The 22,089-nt window shown below is 39.1% G+C and overlaps 1 protein-coding gene and 1 pseudogene across 2 annotated transcripts; one reads left to right on the top strand and one right to left on the bottom strand.

Annotated features, from left to right (window-relative positions):
• Positions 1–103: 103 nt before the first annotated feature.
• On the bottom strand, positions 104–2,039 carry LOC308610670 (transcription initiation factor TFIID subunit 7-like). The gene has a single exon (XM_081259724.1). The coding sequence runs from the start codon at positions 1,866–1,868 to the stop codon at positions 819–821; it is 1,050 nt and encodes a 349-aa protein (XP_081115850.1). The 5' UTR covers positions 1,869–2,039; the 3' UTR covers positions 104–818.
• A 154-nt stretch (positions 2,040–2,193) lies between these two features.
• On the top strand, positions 2,194–21,322 carry LOC308610671 (centrosomal protein of 78 kDa-like; annotated as a pseudogene). The gene is made up of 7 exons: positions 2,194–2,212; positions 2,498–2,640; positions 16,718–16,795; positions 18,260–18,426; positions 19,490–19,661; positions 19,982–20,029; positions 20,569–21,322. The product of its transcript is annotated as a centrosomal protein of 78 kDa-like (transcript).
• Positions 21,323–22,089: the final 767 nt, after the last annotated feature.

Here is a 22,089-nt window from a genome sequence, read left to right as displayed (position 1 = left end):
AAATTCTGTGATTCATAGTTATACTTTTTAACATTGCATTCACAAGGTTTCATTGAGTAGGTCAATTTTTTAAATTGGTGAAAAATTGGAAATAACCTCAAATAAACTATTGTAAACATCTTCATAAATACAGCTTTTTTTTTTTCTACTTCAAGTTGTATGTTTTTGATTCTCTATTAATCAACTTGCTTGGACAATAGTGTATTAAATAAGTTGTTAAGAGTGTTTATGAAGTCAAAAAAAAGCTTATGATCGTCTGCCAATTGTTATTTCAAGAGTGATATTTTATTTTTTTTAAGGTGAAAATTACTTGCTTTTATTTATTGTTAAAACAACTTTATGAAATGATTTGCAATGCAAAATGTGGAAAACTGCTTTGAATAACTGGGAAATAGCTACAGCATGGGAAAACGTATGTAAACAAACTTCACTGCCACCAAACTAGAATCTACTAATTTATCTCAGATGGCATCACAGAGTAGCAATGGCAGCTTCTGGTAAACGGAGAAACAGCAGCAAAGTCCTGCAGTGAAGCTGTGATTAATTACCAAACTGAACTGTTCACTCCACTAATCCTACAACTTCCCTACATTTATCTGTCTATACATTCCTACTTACTACAGGACAAACACCCACCGAAGTGGTTCCAAAAAACAAATGAGATAGAAATTCACAATTATAAAACAAATCCAATAGAAGGCAGTGGAGGAAACTGGGAACTACTGCAAAGTTTTACTATCTAGTCCAGGTGATGAAAACAAAGTTTTTCTTTCAAGGCTGACCACTGTCAGGAATGAAATTAAGTATCAAAACTCTCCTCACTTCTCTAGGAGTGATTCTAGCTCTTCTTGCAAAGAGCTGAGCTGCTCCTTTTCTCGGTCTTCCTTTTGTTTCAGTTCATCCAGCACAGCCTGAAATCTGTTCTTGAGAGCCAGGTTCTCCACTTTCATGATGAGATCCTCCTGTCGCTTTGCCCTGTCCTGGGTCTCTTGGAGCTTGCCTTTCATGTTATCAATCTGTTTCTGAATTCCCATAACCAGCTGATTAGTTCCCTCGTTTTCTTGGTGGTGTTCATCTGACTCATTTAGCTTGTGCTGTAGCTGCCTTTCCAGATCTTCCTCAGTGTCAATGATGTTTATATCTTCTTCATCTTGATGCTGTGTCTCATCTTCATCTTCACTGCTGCTGCTGAGGTCATTGAATATCTCCCGAAGCTCATCATGTTCTAATGAGTCATGGCCCTGCCTGTGGCCAGACATTCCTGGGGAAGAGATATCAAGGCCTTGACTTTCTGCTTCTTTTGTTTCATCTTCAGCAATTATTTCCCAACGGGTACTGACAGCTTCAGCATCTGTGCTCAGCAACCGCTTTACTTCTTTTTCCACATCTGGAGACTCAATATATTTCTTCTTTGCTGTCTTACGGAACCTTCTCTTTCTGACATTTTTTAGAGGCAGAGTAATTCCATGGTTCCATATAAACTTTTTCTCTTTGTCCTTATCCTTTTTCTTGCTTGCTTTGGGATCAGCAGTGGCAACTGGTTCCTCAACAGGAGGATAGAGATCACCATCAGCTGTACAGACAAGCATCTGAGAGATATCAGCTGTCTTGTAAAAGGTTTTTTTATCAATGGTTTTCAAACTTTCCATAACACATGGCAGATCTACCAATTTTGACGCCAATGGGACCTGGTCCACTCTGACAATTCCATGACGCCCATCAGGGTGTAACTCAATTGTCAGTCTGTCCTTCAGGTTGACATGACCAGACTGTATCGCCCGCCTCACAGTAGAGGCATACTCCGGAGGTAGGCGTAAGATAAACTGGCTCTCTACTTCGTGAGGAGCATCATCTTTGCTCTTACTCATCTTTACTTCTCTGTGACTCAGTTTTTCTCTAATAACCACTTGTTGCACTAAAAAATTTCAGCTATTTCAACAGAAAGACCAGTTCTTTATAAATTGACGTCTTTAATTACAAAGAGTTCTAGGTAGAAGAGCAACTAAGCGTCTATTCGGAATTAAGTTCCAAGTCTTTCTAAATATGCTGTGACAATACCAGTCGTTAATGACGCATTGCCTTACTCAGGTCCATTTAAATCTGTTAGCTGCAATGCCAAGTTCCAACCTCTAGATAGAGGTTGTCCTGCCGCTGCAGGACAACGCAGGGAAAGCAAATGGCGGCTCCTACGGAATGATTTTCGGCACAGAAAGTAAGGCTCAGCAGATACTCCCAATCCACAAACTCTCCCGGAACAAAGATACGCAAAAAGCGGGGCGTAGTGAGCTCTCTTCGCCTCGGGTACTTACAATCCAGTGACGGTTATAAGTCCAGTTTCTCCGGACAGGCGCGAGCGGGAAACGAAGCCACTCAGAGAAAGGCGGCCGGGAGCCGAGAGTCTCCTTCCGAATTCCTTTGTTCTTCCCGGCACTTGGCAAAGCGATCCGCTGATTATCGGTGAAACGGCTGAGGACGGGCAACGCGAAATCTCGCCAAGAACCGCAGCTCCGAACGCCAGATTCTGCAACTCCGCAGCTCAGGCGGCCTCCGTCCGTTACAGCAGACCTAGCCGAGAAAAAACAGCTGCGTCACCACGCGAGACCGGCAGCTGCTGTGAGTCGCAACACGCCTCGGGCGGAAGTGCGAGCTGCCCCAGCGCGCGCAGGCACAACGTGCGATTAAGCTATCCGGCGTCTTGTCGTCTCGCGAGAACTTAGCCTTAAAGGCATGAAGACTTTCGCCAAGAGCTGTTGGTTTAAAAGTATTTAGAGGAAACGGTTCTAAGAAGGACATGGATTCTCCCGCGCGCCTCCGCTACCCCCTCCGCTAAAGAGAGTGATATTTTAATAATCAAATAGTACATTCAAAGAAGTTAAGATTTGTGATATCACACTAATTAGATATTATTATTAAAAATTTATATCCTATGTAAAGCATTCTTAAAATAGCTACATTGACTTTTGCTATGATATTAGAAATGGAAGGATATATAAATAAAACATGTATATGTACAACATATTTGGAATTCTGTAGAATTAGTACAGAATAATAGGGCATCATGGAATGAGAACAGTTAAACATTTTTTTTTAGTTAGCATGATTAAACAAAGTGGAAATGTAACTGCAGTATACAAGCTCATTGAGCTCTTTTAAGAGTAATTTTATTTCTTGGGCTTTTTTTTTTGTATTTGCCTCAGTTATTTGGAGACATAGAGGTAAGCCAAATCAGTATCTGGGTATATACCTAGATCCAGGGGAGTATAGGGGTGAAATAATGGTGTGAATTGTGTCACATTTATATTGTACTTATGTATGCCTAATAAAAGATGGGAACTTTTATTAGAAATTTTTTAATCTCCTAACAAGAAAAGTGTAATTTAAAAAAATTTTAATACATATATAAATATATATATATATATATATTTGTGTGTGTGTGTGCGTGTGTGGTACGCGGGCCTCTCACTTTTGTGGCCTCTCCCGTTGCGGAGCACAGGCTCAGCGGCCATGGCTCACGGGCCCAGTCGCTCCGCAGCATGTGGGATCTTCCCGGACCGGGGCACGAACCCGTGTCCCCTGCATCGGCAGGTGGACTCTCAACCACTGCGCCACCAGGGAAGCCCTCCTATATATTTTTAAGAGGCATGTAAATCACAGAGGATCGTGTGGTGATTATCAATAAGCTACACTCTATGAAATATTTGTCCTATATTACCGAATACACTCCATTTTACCCTGCATCCTAATGCTGCTAAAATATAGTAGAAAGCAGCAGCATAGCACAGGGAGATCAGCTTGGTGCTTTGCGATGACCTAGAGGGGTGGGATAGGGAGGGTGGGAGGGAGGCTCAAGAGGGTGGGATATGGGGACATGTGTATGCATATGGCTGATTCGCTTTGTTGTGTAACAGAAACTAACACAGAATTGTGAAGCAATTATACTCCAATCAAGATCTATTAAAATAAATAAATAAAATAACATAAAATATAGTAGCTTTGAAGGATAAATATAACCATTTTAACCTATGATGTTTGTTTTCAGTAAATTCAAATTAAATATTTAAATGTGAATTTTAATATATGGCTTGTTCTAAGTAAAATATTAACACGTAGGTCTAGTTTTTGCAACCAAATGCCTCTTTACTACTGAAATATAGGGTAAGTCTCCACATTTCACTCTTTCATCCAGTGGGTTTCATTTGTTTTTTTGTGTGTTTTCTATATGAAATCAAAGGAGCAGTGAAGGTTGACAGGCTTATAGGAGGGTAAAATTGACTCACCTACCCCCCAGCAACTTGCAGCCTTATAACTTGTATTGTTTTTACATAGAAAAATTCATCTTAAATTTAACTTTTGGTCTACTTCTGAAGATTCTGTTTGGCAGAAGTCATGGGTGTATCTGTGTTTCTGTGTCCTTGAGATTCAGAAATGCCAAAGGTGTTCTAAGATTCAGGAAACTTGAGTGTTTCTGCATGATACATAAAATGTATCATACTTTGGGATTTTTTTAAACTTTTATTTTTGCATTTCTGCACATCTCAATACTTTTGTTTTAGTTAAAATAACTTGTTACTGTAGAGAACTTATGTTTTTTAAAAATGCTGGCTTATGGAAAACCTTTGTACAAAACCGATCCTCTTTTTAATGGGCTTGGCATCGTTGTCAAGTGCCTTTTTGATTCCTTTCGACGTGTGCACGTGTGACATTTGCTCTGTAGACCTTTGGTGCATCTTGATTCCTTCTTTTCATGCTTTGTCAAACGTAGTCTTGGCCGCAAAGAAGCCTGTAAGTAATGGAAGGAAATACTCTGCTGGTAAAGAATGTTACCCTCCTGAAGCGCTACCACCTGGAGTGTCTGGTTTCCGGCCATTGTGTCCTGCAGAAAGTGCAAAAAGCAACAGGTAACCTGTTTGCATTCCCTGTCTTTTTCAGTCATTTAGAGTTCTTTATTTTGGAACTTGTATTATGTGGGTGGTCTCTGGTGCTTTGTGTAGAGGAAAAAAGGTAACTCACACATGGCTTCTGCCTAATGAGCCCTCTAAGGAAGAAAAATTAAAAGTAATTGGGAGTTTCAAGTTGTTTCTCAAGTGTCACAACAGAGGTAACTCCGTGGGAGTCTTGAGGAGACTAAAATGATCACCAATTGTGCATGTGAGAGAAGTTTGATTAAAGGCAGGTGTAGTTGAGCGAAGCCCTACAGCACAGAAGTAGGAATTTGGATACGTATGAATGGGAAAAAAGACATTTTAGGCATGGGAAATAGTTTAATGCAGAATGGATGAAAAATGTGCATTAGACCTATTCTAAAACAACTGGCTTATTAACTCAGTAAATCAGATTTAGTGAGTCAAACTAGCATTACCTGATTTCTTATCCAGGGGATAGCTGTTCATAGTAATATTTGTCACAGAACAGTAAATAAAATGGTTGAATTATAGCTTTAGGCTTGCTAAGTGAAATAGATGGCTCTAGATGATCTTCAGGTGACTTACTTGGTAGTAATCAGGAAATTGGGGATTAACAATTGCTTAAGAAAACAAAGAGAATTGATTTTAAATAGTACTTGAAGTAGTTACTGTGTAAAATATCTGTTCAGTTGCTCATGTTAAATGGATGTTTCTAATCCCCACTGGACAACCGACTACTTTTTTGCAAATGGTAATGTGAATTGCTGTTGCATAAACTATAGTGTTGAATCCCCAGTGTTTGCACTTGAGTTTCACAGCTCTGTGGTTTCCTGTCTTCTTCCTGAGACACTTAATCGCAGGTCCATCCTCGTCACACAGGGTGGTAAATTAGAGAACGATTAATATCACCATTTAAAGAAGTGAGACTGAAATCTCAACCATCCTGAACATAGGAGCTGAAGGGGCCTCTCAGCAGTTCAGAGAGTGATTACCAAGCCAGTAGGCTGAATTCTGTTCTGTTTTCTCCGTAGCAGAGCCCTCCAGGTCCTTGTTTTGAGCTTATTTATTTTTATACACAATTCTGTATGGATACTGTTCATACTACTAAATAGTTGTATTAACTGGGTTTAACTGGTGATGTATTTACATGAAGATCTAACTTCGTTTTGTTGCTATCTTTTTAGGGGCTTTCTATTCATCAAAGCTCGTGATGTATGTAATCAGTTGGTGGTGTGTAGCTATCATATTTATGATATATAGGGCTTGAATTGGGAAAGGTGGATGGTCATTCTTCTTGCTTTTTAAACTGACAGAGCCTTCCAAGAAGCATTTCCCTCTCTGAAATAAATCCATGTAAAACATGTTTGGTCGCTCTCCCAATGCAACTGTGTATTTGTGTGGATTTAGCGCACACCTGGCAGCCTTGTGGTTATGTCTGTAAACAAGGAAGCCTGTTTTCCAGTCCGCAAATCAGCTGTTACCCAGTGAAACGAACTTGACTGCCATTTCTGACCCCTCACATGGAGCTGTCATACTCAAGAATGTTCACGTTTTCAAGAAACGTTGTTTGCGGGCTATATGTACAAATTCCTGATCTGAAAGCCAATATAAAGCAACATCTCCCAAACCTCTGCTCTCTCACCAAGACCACACACATTCCCTCGCTTATGGCCTCGTGGCAAGCTAATACTGTCAGTATCAGACTCTCCTTCCCAGTGGTCTTGGGAGACTGCATAGTTGCTCTGTGAAAGGCACCACTGCTGAGGTTGAGAGAAGAGCATCTTGGGTGTCAGTCCTGGCCTTGCATTCCCAGAGAGAGGGGTATGCACCTCGTTCTCCTGTTAGGGTTTTCCTATGCTGCAGGGTTTGCTGCTTGTTGTCAAAATGATGTCCTAGTGACTTGTCTTCTTCGTGGTTATATAATCCCAGCACACTTCTTTATGATCTGTAAACTTTTATGGGGTTGTGGCCAGGTCAGTTTTTAAATGTTTGGAAATGTCCTATTGAACAACATTGCAGTGGCAGTGAAGCTTGCTGGGAGAATTGTTGCCCTAGTTTTGGCTTAAGGGTGGTGAGAAGATGAAATTTTTGATGGGTCAGTTTTAGTTGTGTATGTGTATGTGATTTATTTTTTTAAATTCTAATGTCTATTATTCACAGCTTAGATATGTTGACTTCCTGATTATTCATCAGTCCCTTTACTGATGTATTTTCCTCTGAAAAACTACATTTTCTTCCAGACTGTTTTTGTCTGATGGTGAAGAATAAATTTTTCATTTGCAGTATAAAGTTGATCTGAGAAAAAATGTTTACCTTGGATCTTCACTTGGCTTCTGTGAAAGAAACTTAATAAAATAATATGGGCAATTCCCATTACTAATCCTAACCACGTACAACAGAGGTCTGTACAGTAACATAGCAAAAATAAGTTCCTGTACTTTTACTTAGTCATTGCCTGTTTTACACTAAAGAGCAGTGAGAGACATTTATAAAGAATGATACCTCAGATCACTTTTGTTAAATGTCCTCTAATATTTGGATATTTGGTATCTGGCTTGTGTTGTCTTTTATACAATCTTGTCTTCTTTCTTTGCACTTTAGTGTAACAACTCTGTGGTTTCCTATCTTCTTCTTGTGACACTCAGGTCCATCAGAATTTCCTGTGACTGTGACAGTAGAGAGTCCTTCCAACTCAGAAATCGAAGAGGTCGACGACTCCTCAGAACGTGTTCAGGAGGAGCCAGAGAAAATCCGTTTGAAACAAGAAGCATTGCAGGTACAAAGTTATCACTTTAAAGCTATAGTGAAGATTATTTTTCAAACGGAAGGCTGATTGCAACACAGCACAGCTTGTGTGAGGGTTCTGTTTTCTCCTCCCACCTGCATTGTATCCCCTTGAATGGTTCCTTAAGCTTAGACCAAGGTGAATGGTGGACATTTGAACTCTAAGAAACTAAAATCAAAACATGTCGTTAGTAATATATTTTCCTTTGCTTAGAAGCTTAGTATTTTAGATTTAGGGAGAAGCTTAGTGATCATAAGATAAGGAAATTGAGTTCTGAATGAATACAGTCAGCTGATTCAGTGCTCTTGTTTTACAGATGAGAAAATAGACGGTTCTAGTTGAACTCTCTTTTTATAAGAGGAAAATATGGCCTCATTTTAAATAAAAGTAAAGTTGAAAAAAGTTTTGATGTTGATATTCTCCTTTCCTAAAATCAAAAATATCAAGAAGCTACATTCTATTACCAAATAAACCTGACCTCTAATGTCATTCCATACTTTTGTTTGTATGGACAGAAAAGAAAAATTGATTTTTATAAGAAATTTTTGCACCTCAAAATTAATATATTTATTTTATTTCAACTTTAATGCAGAGCTGAACATTTCTAGTAAATAAAGGAACACCATTTGGGGGGGACCTTGTCTTTGTGCTACAAAGTCCATGTTTAATTTTTTCAAATTATTTAATATGATTTTCTCTTCGTATGAGACATGACACTTGACAGGTTTCAGAACTAATTATCCCATTATTGTAGGACTACGGGAACTACTCTTTGATTTTCAAAAGAGAAAGTTAGATTTTTATTTTTTAATTAAAATTAATGATAATATAGAGAAATTTTAAGAAAAGAACTTAGAAAATTATGAAATGTTAGAGTAGGAGAAATCTATAGTTCATGTAGAGTTACTCCCTTTCGTTTTATAAAATGCGCACCTACAATTTGTAGAACGTAAGTGGTTTATTAGTAAATGGCAGAGTATGACTAGACCCTAGAGCATGTAACCCGCATTCCTTGTTATTTTAGATGTGGTGTATTCATTTCCTTCACGAATAGACCATGAGATTGTATTTGTAAAAGCAGTAATAGACAGTGGGGAAGTCCAAGAAGTTTAAACACTGGGACCACAGAATAGCAGATTCAGAATGCACTGAGAACCCTTTTAGCTCTTCTCTGTTTTGACAAGACACTACAATGATGGTATCAAAGTGTTTAAGTATATATGCACACAACTATCAAGACATTTCAACATAGTTTTGAAAGAAGACAGGTGGAAAAGTGTGAAACTGAAGCAGTAGAACAGAGGAAAAGCATCACCTAGAATATGCACAGGGACCACGTGCAACTGAGGAGGATTCTGACCCCACCTGAAAAAGTAGCCCCATGCTCAGGTGCGCATATAGGAGAGAGGGTGGAGTTAGTTAAAAGTGTGACCAATAGGGGAGCTCATTGAAGGGATGTGTTTGGAGGAGTGGACTCCCTGCCCCGCCCTAACCCTCCTGAAATGAGATGATTTCATTTTGAAGACAGTGAAACTGGCGAGAACTGGGGCAGCTACTGTGAGTTTTTACACCCTAGAAAACTGTTTTTGGGGGAGATCCTGTTACAGTTACTCCCCGCTTCTTCCTGCATAAGAAGCCAATCAATCGTTGACTTCAGGGAGCTTTCTGCGCTCATTCTTAAATAGAAAATAAGTGTCATTTGCCTGTTAGTTGAGTAAAGCTTACAACATGAGAGAGGGGGAAAGAGTGCAAACATATCCTAGTAGGACCAGGGACAATTTAGGGCACAGAATAATTTAAGAAAAAACCCTAATTAGCATCCTGAGAGAGGTTTAAAAAGAGCTAGCAACTATAAAATAAGACTAGGGTATTAATGAAAAGGAGAATGGTCAGAAAGCAAGAGAGGTCTCCTGGAAATGAAAATATGGTTGCTGAAATAAATTCAGTAGGAATTTAAAAAATTTCTCAGTATATAAAAAAGAAAGACACAATGGAAAATGTGATAGAAATATGTTAGAGAGGCTGCATCTGGGAGATCCCACATGTTACTATTAGAAAGTCCAGACCCAGAAAAAAAATGGAGGGAAGCTGTCAAAGGGCAACAAAATTCCCCACAGCTGAAAGTAGACATCAGGCCTCAGATTGAAAATAGTTATGCAAGATGAGTAAGAATAGACTCATACCTAGGCACCCTTCATTGTGAAACTTTAAAATACTGAAAAAATAAATTAAAATAGAATAAAATACTGAGAGGATACATCCATTCCAGAGAGAAAAATACTGGTCACCTAAAAAAAAAGGTTAAAATCTGACTTTATCATACTTGTCATGAGCACCATGGATCCTGGAAGGCATTAGAAAGATACCTCCAAAGTTTTTCAGGCACATAATTTTCACCCTAGGGGTTTGTATCCAGCCAAACTATCAGTCATAAGTGGAGGCTGAAGAAGATATTTTGTACCCAAAGAAATTTGAAAAATTGACCTCCTGTGCTACACCTTAAGCTATTTATAGACATAATCCAGCAAAATGAGGCAATAAACCAAGAAGGAAGGTAATAGGGGATTCAGTGCAGATTGCAGCTAGTCTATAGTGGAGAGGCTTCTATTGATTGTGTGATTGAGAGCTTAGAAACACCTTGAGGCATATCGTACTTACTAGGTGTTAGGCACTGTTGGAAGGGAGGAGGGAGAGGAAGAGGAGAAGGAACTTGAACTCCAGAGGAGAAAAGGCTATACGGACATAAAGCTGAAGCACACTGAACTATGGTTGATTTTTAACCTACTATTGGTGAGGAAGGGAAGAATCCACTTCAACTTGACACTATAGATGTCCCCCTTTTCAGTGACACACAGGGGTAATGACCACCTATCTAATTGGTTGTCCAAACCGGAACTTGTCCAAACTCCTTACACTTCAATAGTGTAAGGAGGCATTCTAATGCTGTAACATCAGGACAACAGGTATAAACTGGAACAGCCCAAGGCGGCTTGGGGTATGTGGTCACCCTGCACAAGGGCAGTGACACTGGCACAGTATGGAACGAGGTATAGTCTATACACAGAGACACAGTACATCTGCAGTGGGCAATATTAATTTCATTGTAATAATGGCAATACTGTCTTGGTTTGCAGCTTTTATTGCCAACTTGCATGTAATCACAAATAACTAAAGTAAACTATACTTAGTATGTATTAGTATTAACTTGGTATGTACTGAAATGTATTGTGTACTAGTATGTACTTAGCATATATTAGGCTCTAAGTGTTTTTGCATATATTAACTCATTTAATCCTCTGAATAGCCTTATGAGGTTGGTGCTAATATCATTCCCACTTTTGAGAGCAGGAAGCTAAGTCAGGGAAGGAACTTGCCCAGGCTGTACCTAATTTAAGGTTGGATCGAGGCTTTGAGTTTAGGCTCTCTGCCTGTTCTCTTAAACCTTACTCCGTACTGACTCTCAAGTAACAGAAGACTTAACTGCACATAGAACAGAATATAAATTTCAACTTTGACAACGTAACAGCTGGGTTTGGAAGGTAGACAGGAGGTAGAAAAAGGGAAGATGGTAAGAATGTCCTCATTTTACAAAGCGTGACATTGAGAGAGCTTCTAGTTGATCAACAATGTAGGTTTTTAAGTATATGACTACAAGTCAAAGAGATCATGAGCAGTGGAATAACTCATGATGACATAACTTTACTGAGCAGTGTGGACATAGGAAAGAGTGTAGAGGAACTAAACCCTTACTTATTAGTAAGTTAGAAAGTGAACTGATAACGCCTCCAATTTAGTGAGAAAATAGTCATGTAAGAGTATTACTTGGACATGGAGAAGAATTCAAAATAACAATAGTTGGACCTCCCTGATGGCGCAGTGGTTAAGAAACTGCCTGCCAAGGCAGGGGACACGGGTTCGAGCCCTGGTCCGGGAAGATCCCACATGCCACGGAGCAGCGAAGCCCGTGCACCAGAACTACGGAGCCTGTGCTCTAGAGCCCGTGAGCCACAACTACTGAGCCCACGTGCCACAACTACTGAAGCCTGCGCGCCTAGATCCTGTGCTTCATAACAAGAGAAGCCACCGCAATGAAGAGTAGCCCCCACTCGCCGCAACTAGAGAAAACCTGCACGCAGCAACGAAGACCCAATACAGCCAAAAGTAAATAATAATAATAAAAAATAACAATATTTGATGTAAACCTCATAAAAAAGGAAATCCATACAGCCAGTAAACACAGAAAAGTGTACGACTTCATGAAGTAATAAGTGAAAAGTGAGTCAAAACCAAGGAAACTACATGTCAATCAGATTGACAAATACATAAATAAAAAGTCTGGTAGTATCAGGTATTGTAGACCTGAAGTACTATGGGAATCTTCTACCCTGTTTATACTGGAGTATAAATCGACACAACTACTTTGGAAAGCATTTAGCACTCTCCATCAACTGAAGGTATATAAATAGCCTGTGAGCCAGCAGCCCTCACCCCCGCCCTGTGTAAATGCACCAGAATAACGGGTACAGCAGGATTCCTGTCCATGATTTGCATTAGCACAAACTGAAAACAAACCAAATGTCCATTAAGAGTCAAAAATTAAATAAATGATGTGTATTTGTACAGTGGGAAAACTATCCAGCAATAAAATTGAATGAACTAGAGCTACAGGCAGCAATGTGGATGAATTTTTTAAACCAACGTTGAGAGAAAGAAATAAGATAGAAAAGACTTCATATACTATGATCCTGTACATAAAGTTAGATGTTGACACAACTAAACTCTTTTGTTAGGGATGCATGCAGGTTAAAGGAAATGACTGTCAAGAAATGAGGTTGGTGTTTAACCGGGAAGAGGGAAGGAGCTTGTGATGAGAAAAGGATATGGGGGGTTTTTGCGATGCTGACAAGTATCAATACTTTCAGCTTCGAGTAGTGCTTATGTAAGTATTCTCTTTTTCTTTGTCACATTGACAGTTTTGTTCTGTGCACTTCTCAGTACACATATCGTATTTTACAATTAAAAACTGCATAAAGAATCGGTCGCTTCTTGAGTGCTGGATGTGGGAGTGGGATGAGACCGTTTCATTTGAAGCCCTTCACTACTGTTTGCATTCGCATGTTCATTCATTCAGCATTAATTGCACATATTCTATGTACCAAGCACTCTTCTAATTTTATATGTGTTTTAACTCATGTAATTCTCACAAGAGCTCTGTAATATGGGAGCTTATCTCCATTTTATAGATGAGGAAGTTGAGGCCTAGAGTTATACAACTTGTCCAAGGTTATGTAGCTAATGGGTAGTGCCAGGCCCATTTGCCTCAGAGAATCTGAATATTTACAATATAATCTAAAAGAGAAATTTAATGACTAATTATAAGCAAAAAAATTGCACATTAAAGAAGATGACAAGTTTTCATCTATCCAGTTAGAGAAAAACACACAGTCTTTCACACACGTACATCTTATATGTACGTGTGTGGCAGGGATTTTCCTTATTAAGCAATTATTTATTGACCGTCTACGTTGTGCTAGGCACAGGTGCTGGGGATAAACACTTAATAAAATACACCCCCTATCTTCAAATAACTTGCACTCTAAGTGAGGAAGTAAGCCAACAGTTACAGTAGAGGTTATATACCAAGTGATACATCGCTGATGGCAGTGTAAAATCTCAGAAATCTTTTGGAAAGAAGTCTGGAGATAGGTACCTCAGAGCCTTAAAAATGTTCATTTGCTTTGATCTCAAACTCATTTTTATGGATTTATTGTAAGAATGTTATTCTCAATATGGAAAAAAGCCTTCATGCATAAAAACGGTTATTTTGTCTGATAATACTGAAAAGTTGGAAAGAATTTAAATCTGTAAAATGGTTAACCAGTAAACCCACTCAGTGGAATATTTTGTAGCCCACACAAAAAAATCAAGGTTATGAATCCCCTGATTATATGAGAAATGATTGATTACAATGTTAAATGGAGAAAAGTTGAACATAAAATTTGATATCCAATATGATGGGAGCTTTGCCCCAGAAAAATCACCCTAGCTGGTGTACAGAAGGGTGGAATGGAGAGCAGATGGAAGGAAGGAAAATTATTCCAAAGCCTTATCATTAGTCTTACTTAAGTAATAGAATATCAAGCAATTTTACTTTCTAACTTTTTTGGTTCCATATTTCCATGTAAGGGACATGAATTCTGAATATTTTGTAGGAGGAGGGTACACTTTTTCACAAAAATTGAACACTGTGTTCTAATTCCCTCCATTAGAGGGAGAAACTGTTGCATGTAATTGCACTTTGATGTGCTATTTAGAACCAGTCAGGAATTTTAGTCTACTTTCCTCTGACCGTGCTGAGGGTTTTTTGTTTTTTTGTTTATTTGTTTAGAATTTCTTTGAAATCAGTTTTAGAAGATTGACTAAACCATTATATTAAAAGTAGAGGAATTTTGCAATTTTTTCCCCTTTTTCCCCATTGAAAACTCGACTGGCTTTAGTAATGAAACATTAAAGAATTTGAAGTTCTTAGACTGTCAATTTTTTAAACATGTTCTGAATATAAAAATATATGTTCATTGAGCAAATGTTTGAAAACAATGAATAACTTCTTGAAGGAAATAAAAGCCACCTCTGCATGTACACACACCTAATCTGTTCTTTTGTCTTAAAAAAGTATCAGAAATATTTTGCCATGTCACTAACTACTCTTCTACATCAGAGAATTTGATTAAGCTTATGCATCATCTCCCAGGAAAAACGCACAGATATATTTTGAATGTAGCACTCCTGAAGCCCATTCATGAACTCTGGTTGAGACCTCTTGTCATTCTTAGTGGCTTCATAGAGCATTCCTTCAGACGATGAGCTGTTTTTATTTAAACCAGTCCCAATTCGGAGGCTCTTAGCTTTCTTCTAGGGTTTGGTTATCAACAATCTTATGACATCATGTTGGTAGATAAATCTTTGCCCACATCTTTGATTTCCTTAGGGTAAACTCCTGATGTAGGATTGTTGTTAGGTACCAAAAGCTACTCTCCAGAAAGTGATACCAGCTCCTCTCCCAATGATGGCAGGTAATAGAGTTCCTCATTCTTTAAGTGATTGTTCAAAGCAGTTAACATGTATAAATATACCTTACTGTTTTCATAAGTATAGGTATTATGATTGTTTATCACTGCATAAGAAACCACCCCAAAACAGTGGCCTAAAACAATGACAATCATTTATTTTGTTCACGAACCTGGAGGTTGAGTAGAATATTAATTCTTTTACTACACTCTTACTGACTGAAAACAATACCTATTTGACTAGCTCAGAGTTCTGTAGGTCAGAAGTCCAGGCACAGCGTGACTGGGCTTCCTGCTCAGATACACACGGGAACATGTGGGTTCCCTCCTGAGAGTGTTAAAGCACGTGAAATTTAAGTGTAAGATATTGAGCCCCAAACGTTGGATATTCACCATAGTTTGTGTGGGCCACAGAGCTGAAATCAAGATGTCAGTCTGGCTGTGTTAGCGTCCAGAGGCTCTGGGAAAGAATGCCTACAGGCTTCTTCCGGCTTGTTGGCATAATTCAGATTCTGCAGTTGCAGGACAGAGGTCCCCATTTCCTTGCTGGCTGTCAGTCGGGGGAGAGTTTCAGCTCCTAGAGGCCTCTCGCTTGCCTTCTCTGCCGCAGCATTGGACTTCTTCAGAGCCAGCAATGGAGAGTCTCCCTCTTGTCCATTTTGTACTTCAATTCAGGAAGAGTTCAGGTCCTTTTCGTGGGGTGCCTGAGTAGGCCACATCCACCTAAAGTAATCTCCCTATCTTAAAAGATCAACTGATTTTGAACCTTAATTCCATGTGCAAAATCCCTTCACTACAGCACCTACATTTAGAGTTTGATTGGATAAGTGGAAGGTTTGTGTACTTCAGTAAGTGGTCATCTTGGAGGCTCTGTCAGAATTCTGCCTATTGCAAGCAGTGTCCCCACTTCAAGGACCGAAGTGTCTTAGTTCCTAAAACTCCTAAGATAGTTTATCAGTGTTCATTTTATTTCAGTGACCTTGGTGAAGGGAAGACTACCACCGCCGTGAGCAGGAATGGCAGCCAGCTTCCTGAGTCCACAGTGTGGCTCTGCTACTTAGTGGTGTGACCTTGGCTGTGCTGCTCTACTTACTCTACTTCTCTGCCTCTGTTTCCCTCATCTGTAAAATAACATGGAGTTAGTGATCGTTCTTTCCTCGTAGGTTTTTTTGTTTTATAAATTTATTTTTGGCCGCGTTGGGTCTTCGTTGCTGCTCGCCAGCTTTCTCCAGTTGCGTCGAGCGGGGGGCTACTCTTCGTTGCGGTGCGGTGGCTTCTCTTATTGCGGAGCACAGGCTCTAGGTGCGCAGGCTTCAGGAGTTGTGGCACATGGGTTCTAGAGCGTAGGCTCGGTAGTCGTGACGCACAGGCTTAGTTGCTCTGCGGCATGTGGGTTCTTCCTGGACTAGGGCTCGAACCCGTGTCCCCTGCACTGGCAGGCGGATTCTTAACCACTGTGCCAGTAGGGAAGCCCCCTCTTAGGGTTTTGATGATTCGATTATTTAATACCCAGGGAACTCCAGGAACAGTGCTTGACTGTAAATTGCTTTAAAAGTGATTACTTTTTTAAAACATGCTTTTGAATCTGCAATTATGCAATTCAGGTATGCTAAGCAGGTTCGTTAATAGGACTTCCTGCTATAAAGAGACCCACAAATAAAAATAGAATTTTTCTTTCTTGGTCGTAACTTCTTATTTCTGACTTACTATGTTATATGCATATGCCTTTTATGGTGGGCTGCCACAAATTTATGTTGGAAAGAGTGGAATTTAAATAAATCTTTGCAAATTTGATAGATTTTGATCATTCATTTCACTGGCATGGTATAATATGACCAGTAGCAGACTAAAATCTGAGTTCACTTCTGGCTCTGCCCCTAAATCCTGATGAGACCAATAGCTGGAAAGGCTTTTGGATATTATACTATGAATTACTTATAATATTGACTCTGTTTGTTTAGGAAACCCTGGAGGAGTGCCTAAAGCAGTTAAAGGAGGAAAGAGTAATAAGACTGAAGGCTGATAGACGAGTCAGTGAGGTAAACACGTTTCATCTGCTTTTGAGAGTGTTTTGGTTTTATTTTGATTTGATTTTAAGCCATATACACATATTTTGTAAGCTTTAAAACTGTAATATGTTGCAAATCGGTGGTATCATATGGACTTTTGCATTTACTGGTATTTAGTGATCATATGATCTATATTCCAGAAAGCATGTTTTTAAAGATGTGAAAAGCTCGTTTTGTGTATGTGTGTGTGTGTGTGTGTGCTTTTATATGACATTAGCTTATTTCCTGTTCATGATTCTTTGATTCAAGAAGGCACTTTCTGTGCATGTATTGTATATACAGTAACATAAAAGACATGATGAGACTCTCCTGGCAATGAATTAGGAAAGTGAATCATTTAAATAAATTTAAGATATTGGAAAACTTCTAAGAATGCAATGAAAGATAAAAATATATACTATGAGAATTACATTAGGTAATGTGCATGAAAGCAGGGCATAATCTAAAAAGTTCTATCTAAATATAATTTATCACAGGGTGAGTGTAGGGAGGAATTTTTAAAAGTGCATCCAGTGGATTGGCAGACACTCATTCAATAAATGTTGAGTACCTGCTCATGTAAGGCAAAAGGGGCATCATGAACATTAACGGCCTTTCTGAGAAATACGAGAGTTGAGCTTACAGGGGGTTTTAAGTGCGTAGATGCTGAGCGGAAGGGGAAGAGTGCACGGGGGTGAATATGTTCAAGAAGCCAAAGAAAATATTGGTGATCGTACATTTAATAAATTGGGTTGGGTATGATTTAGGACTTTTAAACGTAAGCATTAGATATTTTACTCACTAAAGTTAATTCTTAACATTCATCAGAGTTGTAATATGTTTTGTTCAAATCAGATTCTATAATTCACTTTCTAATTTAAGGGAAACTTAAAGCAGGTCATTTTCTAATGTGGAATGAGGCTCCATTATGAATTGAACCAGTTAGAAATGTGATCTTTTGTGAAAGATCATTAATAAAACGGTAACTTGTGTTTATTTATATACCACCTAAGTGTTATATAGGAAACTTTGTTGGGTGCCTGTGGGCTTTGGTTATTATGTGATATGGTCTCTGTCTTTACTGGCGGAGGGTTACATTAATTATAAAATAATTACATTTTGAGTGTTTTAGTTTTGTTCCTTGAAACTAGGCAAGACTACTTTTTCTTTGTTTGTTGTTTTTTGGGGTTTTTTTTGCGGTATGTGAGCCTCTTACTGTTGTGGCCTCTCCCGTTGCGGAGCACAGACTCCGGACGCACAGGCTCAGCGGCCATGGCTCACGGGCCCAGCCGCTACGCAGCATGTGGGATCTTCCCAGAGTGGGGCACGAACCCGTGTCCCCTGCATCGGCAGGCGGACTCGCAACCACTGCGCCACCAGGGAAGCCCAAGGCAAGACTACTTTTGATGACAATGAGAACAAATCATGTCAGACGTTTTCAGTCTTCTTGTATAGCTGGAACATGAAAATGCCCAGTTAAGAAACACAACTTTCTCTTTGTCTGAAGCCCTTCATGCCCACTCATTGACAAGCATGATCCTGGATGATGAAGGTGTTTGGGGCAGCACTGAGAATTCTTTTCAGAAGTTCCATGCTTTCCTGGTTCTCCTTAAAGATGCTGGGTTAGTTCATTTCTCTTCATGGCATTCTTCTCTTTGCGACTCTAATGGTAGTTTGCTGAGGAACTGGAGCAATTTTCATCACTTACGTGGCTATATTTAGCCAAATTTAGTGTAATTATAGGTAATATAGTTGACGTTTTAAAATGAGGAATTAAATTTTTTAAGAAATGCAAATAGGGAAGCCTGCTTTGGTAGAGTGGGGAGCCCATTATAAAAGAGTAACCTGTAGACAGAGTAATTAGTAGGTATAGTTGTTTTGTAAAGACTAAATTAAAGGCAGTTTTCATTGAAAATAGTCGGGAATGCATAAGAATTTTCCTATCTTTCACTTCTTTTGCTTGTTTGATAAGTTTGAATTAAAGTTATCTTTGCCTTAGACATAAAAATGATTATTAATCTGCAGGGGAGATATAGGTCAGTGGTTCTCAACCGGGAGCAATTTTGCTGAAAGAGGGAAGTGGAGATTGATAGTTGATGGAGTGGTGTTTTGTCAGTGAATGAATTGGTGTTGGTGTTGGGAAGGAAGGAACAAACACATTCTTGGAAACTGGAGGAAAGGTGGTAAAGAAGTGTAGAAATGGAGGTGTGACAGGCAGTGGACAGGGTGCATGGAACATACTGAAGCTTCTAGTGAGACAGTGGGATGTCTCCTAGAGGATGAATCTGGAAATGGCTGAGGATTTGGGGGAGAGAGAGGCTTGTAGTCTGGAGTAGGATGTTAGCTTTTAAGATTTTAGAAGTAGGGCTTCCCTGGTGGCGGGGTGGTTGAGAGTCCGCCTGCCGATGCAGGGGCTATGGTTTGTGCCCAGGTCTGGGAGGATCCCGCATGGCGTGGAGCGGCTGGGCCCGTGACCATAGCCGCTGAGCCTGCGCGTCCGGAGCCTGTGCTCCGCAATGGGAGAGGCCACAGGAGTGAGAGGCCCGTGTACCGCAAAAAAAAAAAAAAAAAAAAAAAAAAAAAAGATTTTAGAAGTATTTCATGATTGTAAGTCTGGGGAAATCTAAACTGCTCTTCTGTGATTATAATAACCTTTGTCTTTTCTCCTTTCCTCCTCTCGTCTAGGCTTGGGCAGTTGGCCACAATGGCTGGTATAGATCAGTCAGATTTTCATTTACTAGGTCGTCCCCAGATGAATTCTCCTGTTAGTAGTCCACCTAAAGAAGAAAAGAAGGCACTTGAGGAAGGAAAATCAGAATCAAAACAGGGTGCCCCATAACAAATGCAAAATAGCCAAGTAAATGGACAGAACAGCACTTAATGATTCTAAGTGATTAGCAAAAAGGAAATGACCAAGTCAGCGAGAAAACAATAACGATCAGTCTCTAATAGTTCACATGCCCGGGAGCTAGAAGACTCTGGAATCCTTTCGAAATCTGAGATTAGTAAATGTGGGCCCATTTCATGATACTGTACTTTTGTAAATAAGGAGACTGGAAGTTCTTGAGAAAATTTATGAGTTAAAGCAAACTATCCTTAATGAAGAAAGAAGACATTAGAGAAAATATTCCAGATTTTAAATTGTATAAATGTCTGTTCTGTTCATATTTTATCTAGGTTTCTATTTGTATGCAGTCAGCTTACAATGAAGGAACACTAATGAAGGTACACATACTGATATAATTTTTAAAATAAGTAATCCAGACATAGCTAATAGGTAACATATTAGAGTGAATCACCTGGTTATGGGAATGGGAGGGGAAAACCTGTCAGCTTTTCCTCCAGCCTTACTTGGAGCCCCCATCAGCCCATCTCAGAGCGGTCTTGGGAACTGACAGCTTGAGAACACAGTCTGGTCACAAACTATATACGGTTTACATGTGCCTGGAGGATAGAAAAGACATTAATTATCCTACAGAATAGGGTTTTATTTTTAGTGAGGGAAAGGAAATGGGTAATAACTACCCCAATCACCAAAGTCTGAAAACGTAGCGGACATAGCCTTGGATATAGCTAGGTTAAGCTGAGAATCACTTGGCAAGATATAATTACCAAAAAAAACTGGCTCTGAAATCTTCTGATTAATCAATTGACTGTGTTAATAATAAGATTACAGAGTAACATTGAAGTTTTGAGCTCTACTTTTTAATGGTTGGCTTTGTTCATCACTGAATTTTTGTCTTGTCTTTTGTCTTCCCCTCCACTTTCCGAAAATTACAGGTGATGCTAGGATTCCTTTGCCTCTCGACTCCTTCCGTGTCCCAGCGTCTACTCAGGAGGCCTTAGAAACTTCCAAAGACAACCTGGGGGTCCCAGTCACAGAGCAGCGGCAGGAGTCTTTTGAAGATTTCATTGCTAGAACATATTCTCCTTCAGCAGACGTCATTTCTGGAACTGGAAGTCAAAGAAAAGAAGAGGAATTATCTAGAAATAGCAGGTCTTCTTCAGAGAAAATGAGCAAAGCAGGTGAATAGACCAAAAACTACTCTGCTAAGAAACAACCTGGGAAGGACCTGCATTCCTGCTCTGACTCACCTGTAAAGCAGAAAAGCAAAGGAATTGGGCAAAATAATTCTTTGGTTAATAAACCAATTAAAAGTGAGTCTTCGAGAAAACACATTTCTGTTAAGAAAGAGAGTAGAATAGTGACTGTGTCATCAAAGACAACTAAAAGTAAACTCAGTGTACTAGAACAGTCTGAAAGTGATACTCTTGGATCTGATTGTGAATTTCAAGAAAGCATCCATACTCTATCACACCTAACGTAGGTCTAAATCTTTTAAAATTATGTTTTTGCCTTCAAATTTTCATAAATTACTTATGTTATTATTATAGCATATGGTGTTTTCAGTTACTTGACTGGAAGCCATTAGAGAAAGATTTTTTTATCTATACTTTTTTATTATAATGAAAGTTTGGGTGTACTTTTCCTTGTAACACTTTGCACCATTCATTCAGCTAGTGTTTACGGAGGGCTTCATATGTACAGTACTTTTCTGGGTGCTGTTGCTTTCAGCAGTGAACAAAATAAAGCCTTTACTCTCCTGGAACTAGCACTCTGTGGTGGGAGAAAACATAAACAACAAAGCAGGCTAAGGGTTAAAAAGAGATGGGAATAATAAATGGAATAGTTTTACCATTTGGTTAAACATCAAACTATTATATAAATCACACGGCCAGAAGCCATTGACATATTTTAATTCATAATAACCAGAGAGCCTCAAACATTTACCAAGGCACTTAACCGTGTTTATGGATTACAGCAACGCTCTGAGGTAGGGAACTCTTACCATCCCCATTTTATAGATGAACAGTCTGAGGAGACATTATGTGAGTTGCCCAGAATTACACAGCTATAAGTAAGTGGGAAGTTGCAATGTGACCCGAACCCATGCTCTTTTTTTTTTTTTTAATGTATGGACTTTATTATCTTTCATTTGTTTCTGATTTATGTGAATTTTTTCTTTAAAGATTTTTTATGCTGTCAACCATTTTTAAAGTGTTTATTGCATTTGTTACAGTATTGCTTCTGTTTTATATTTTGGTTTTTTGGCCTCAAGGCATGTGGGATCTTAGCTCCCCGACCAGGGATTGAACCCTCACCCCCTCCATTGGAAGGCAAAGTCTTAACCACTGGACCACCAGGGAAGTTCCCCTTATGTGACTATTTTTCTGGCAATTTTTTTAAATTTTATTTTTTATTGACATACACTTGAATTACAGTG

This window comes from Mesoplodon bidens (genome assembly GCF_964165515.1).
Source record: "Mesoplodon bidens genome assembly, contig: HAP1_SCAFFOLD_797, whole genome shotgun sequence".
In the NCBI taxonomy this organism is placed as follows: domain Eukaryota; kingdom Metazoa; phylum Chordata; class Mammalia; order Artiodactyla; family Ziphiidae; genus Mesoplodon; species Mesoplodon bidens.
The sequence above is the reverse complement of the archived record's forward strand: the minus strand, read 5'-3'. Positions and strand labels throughout refer to the sequence as shown.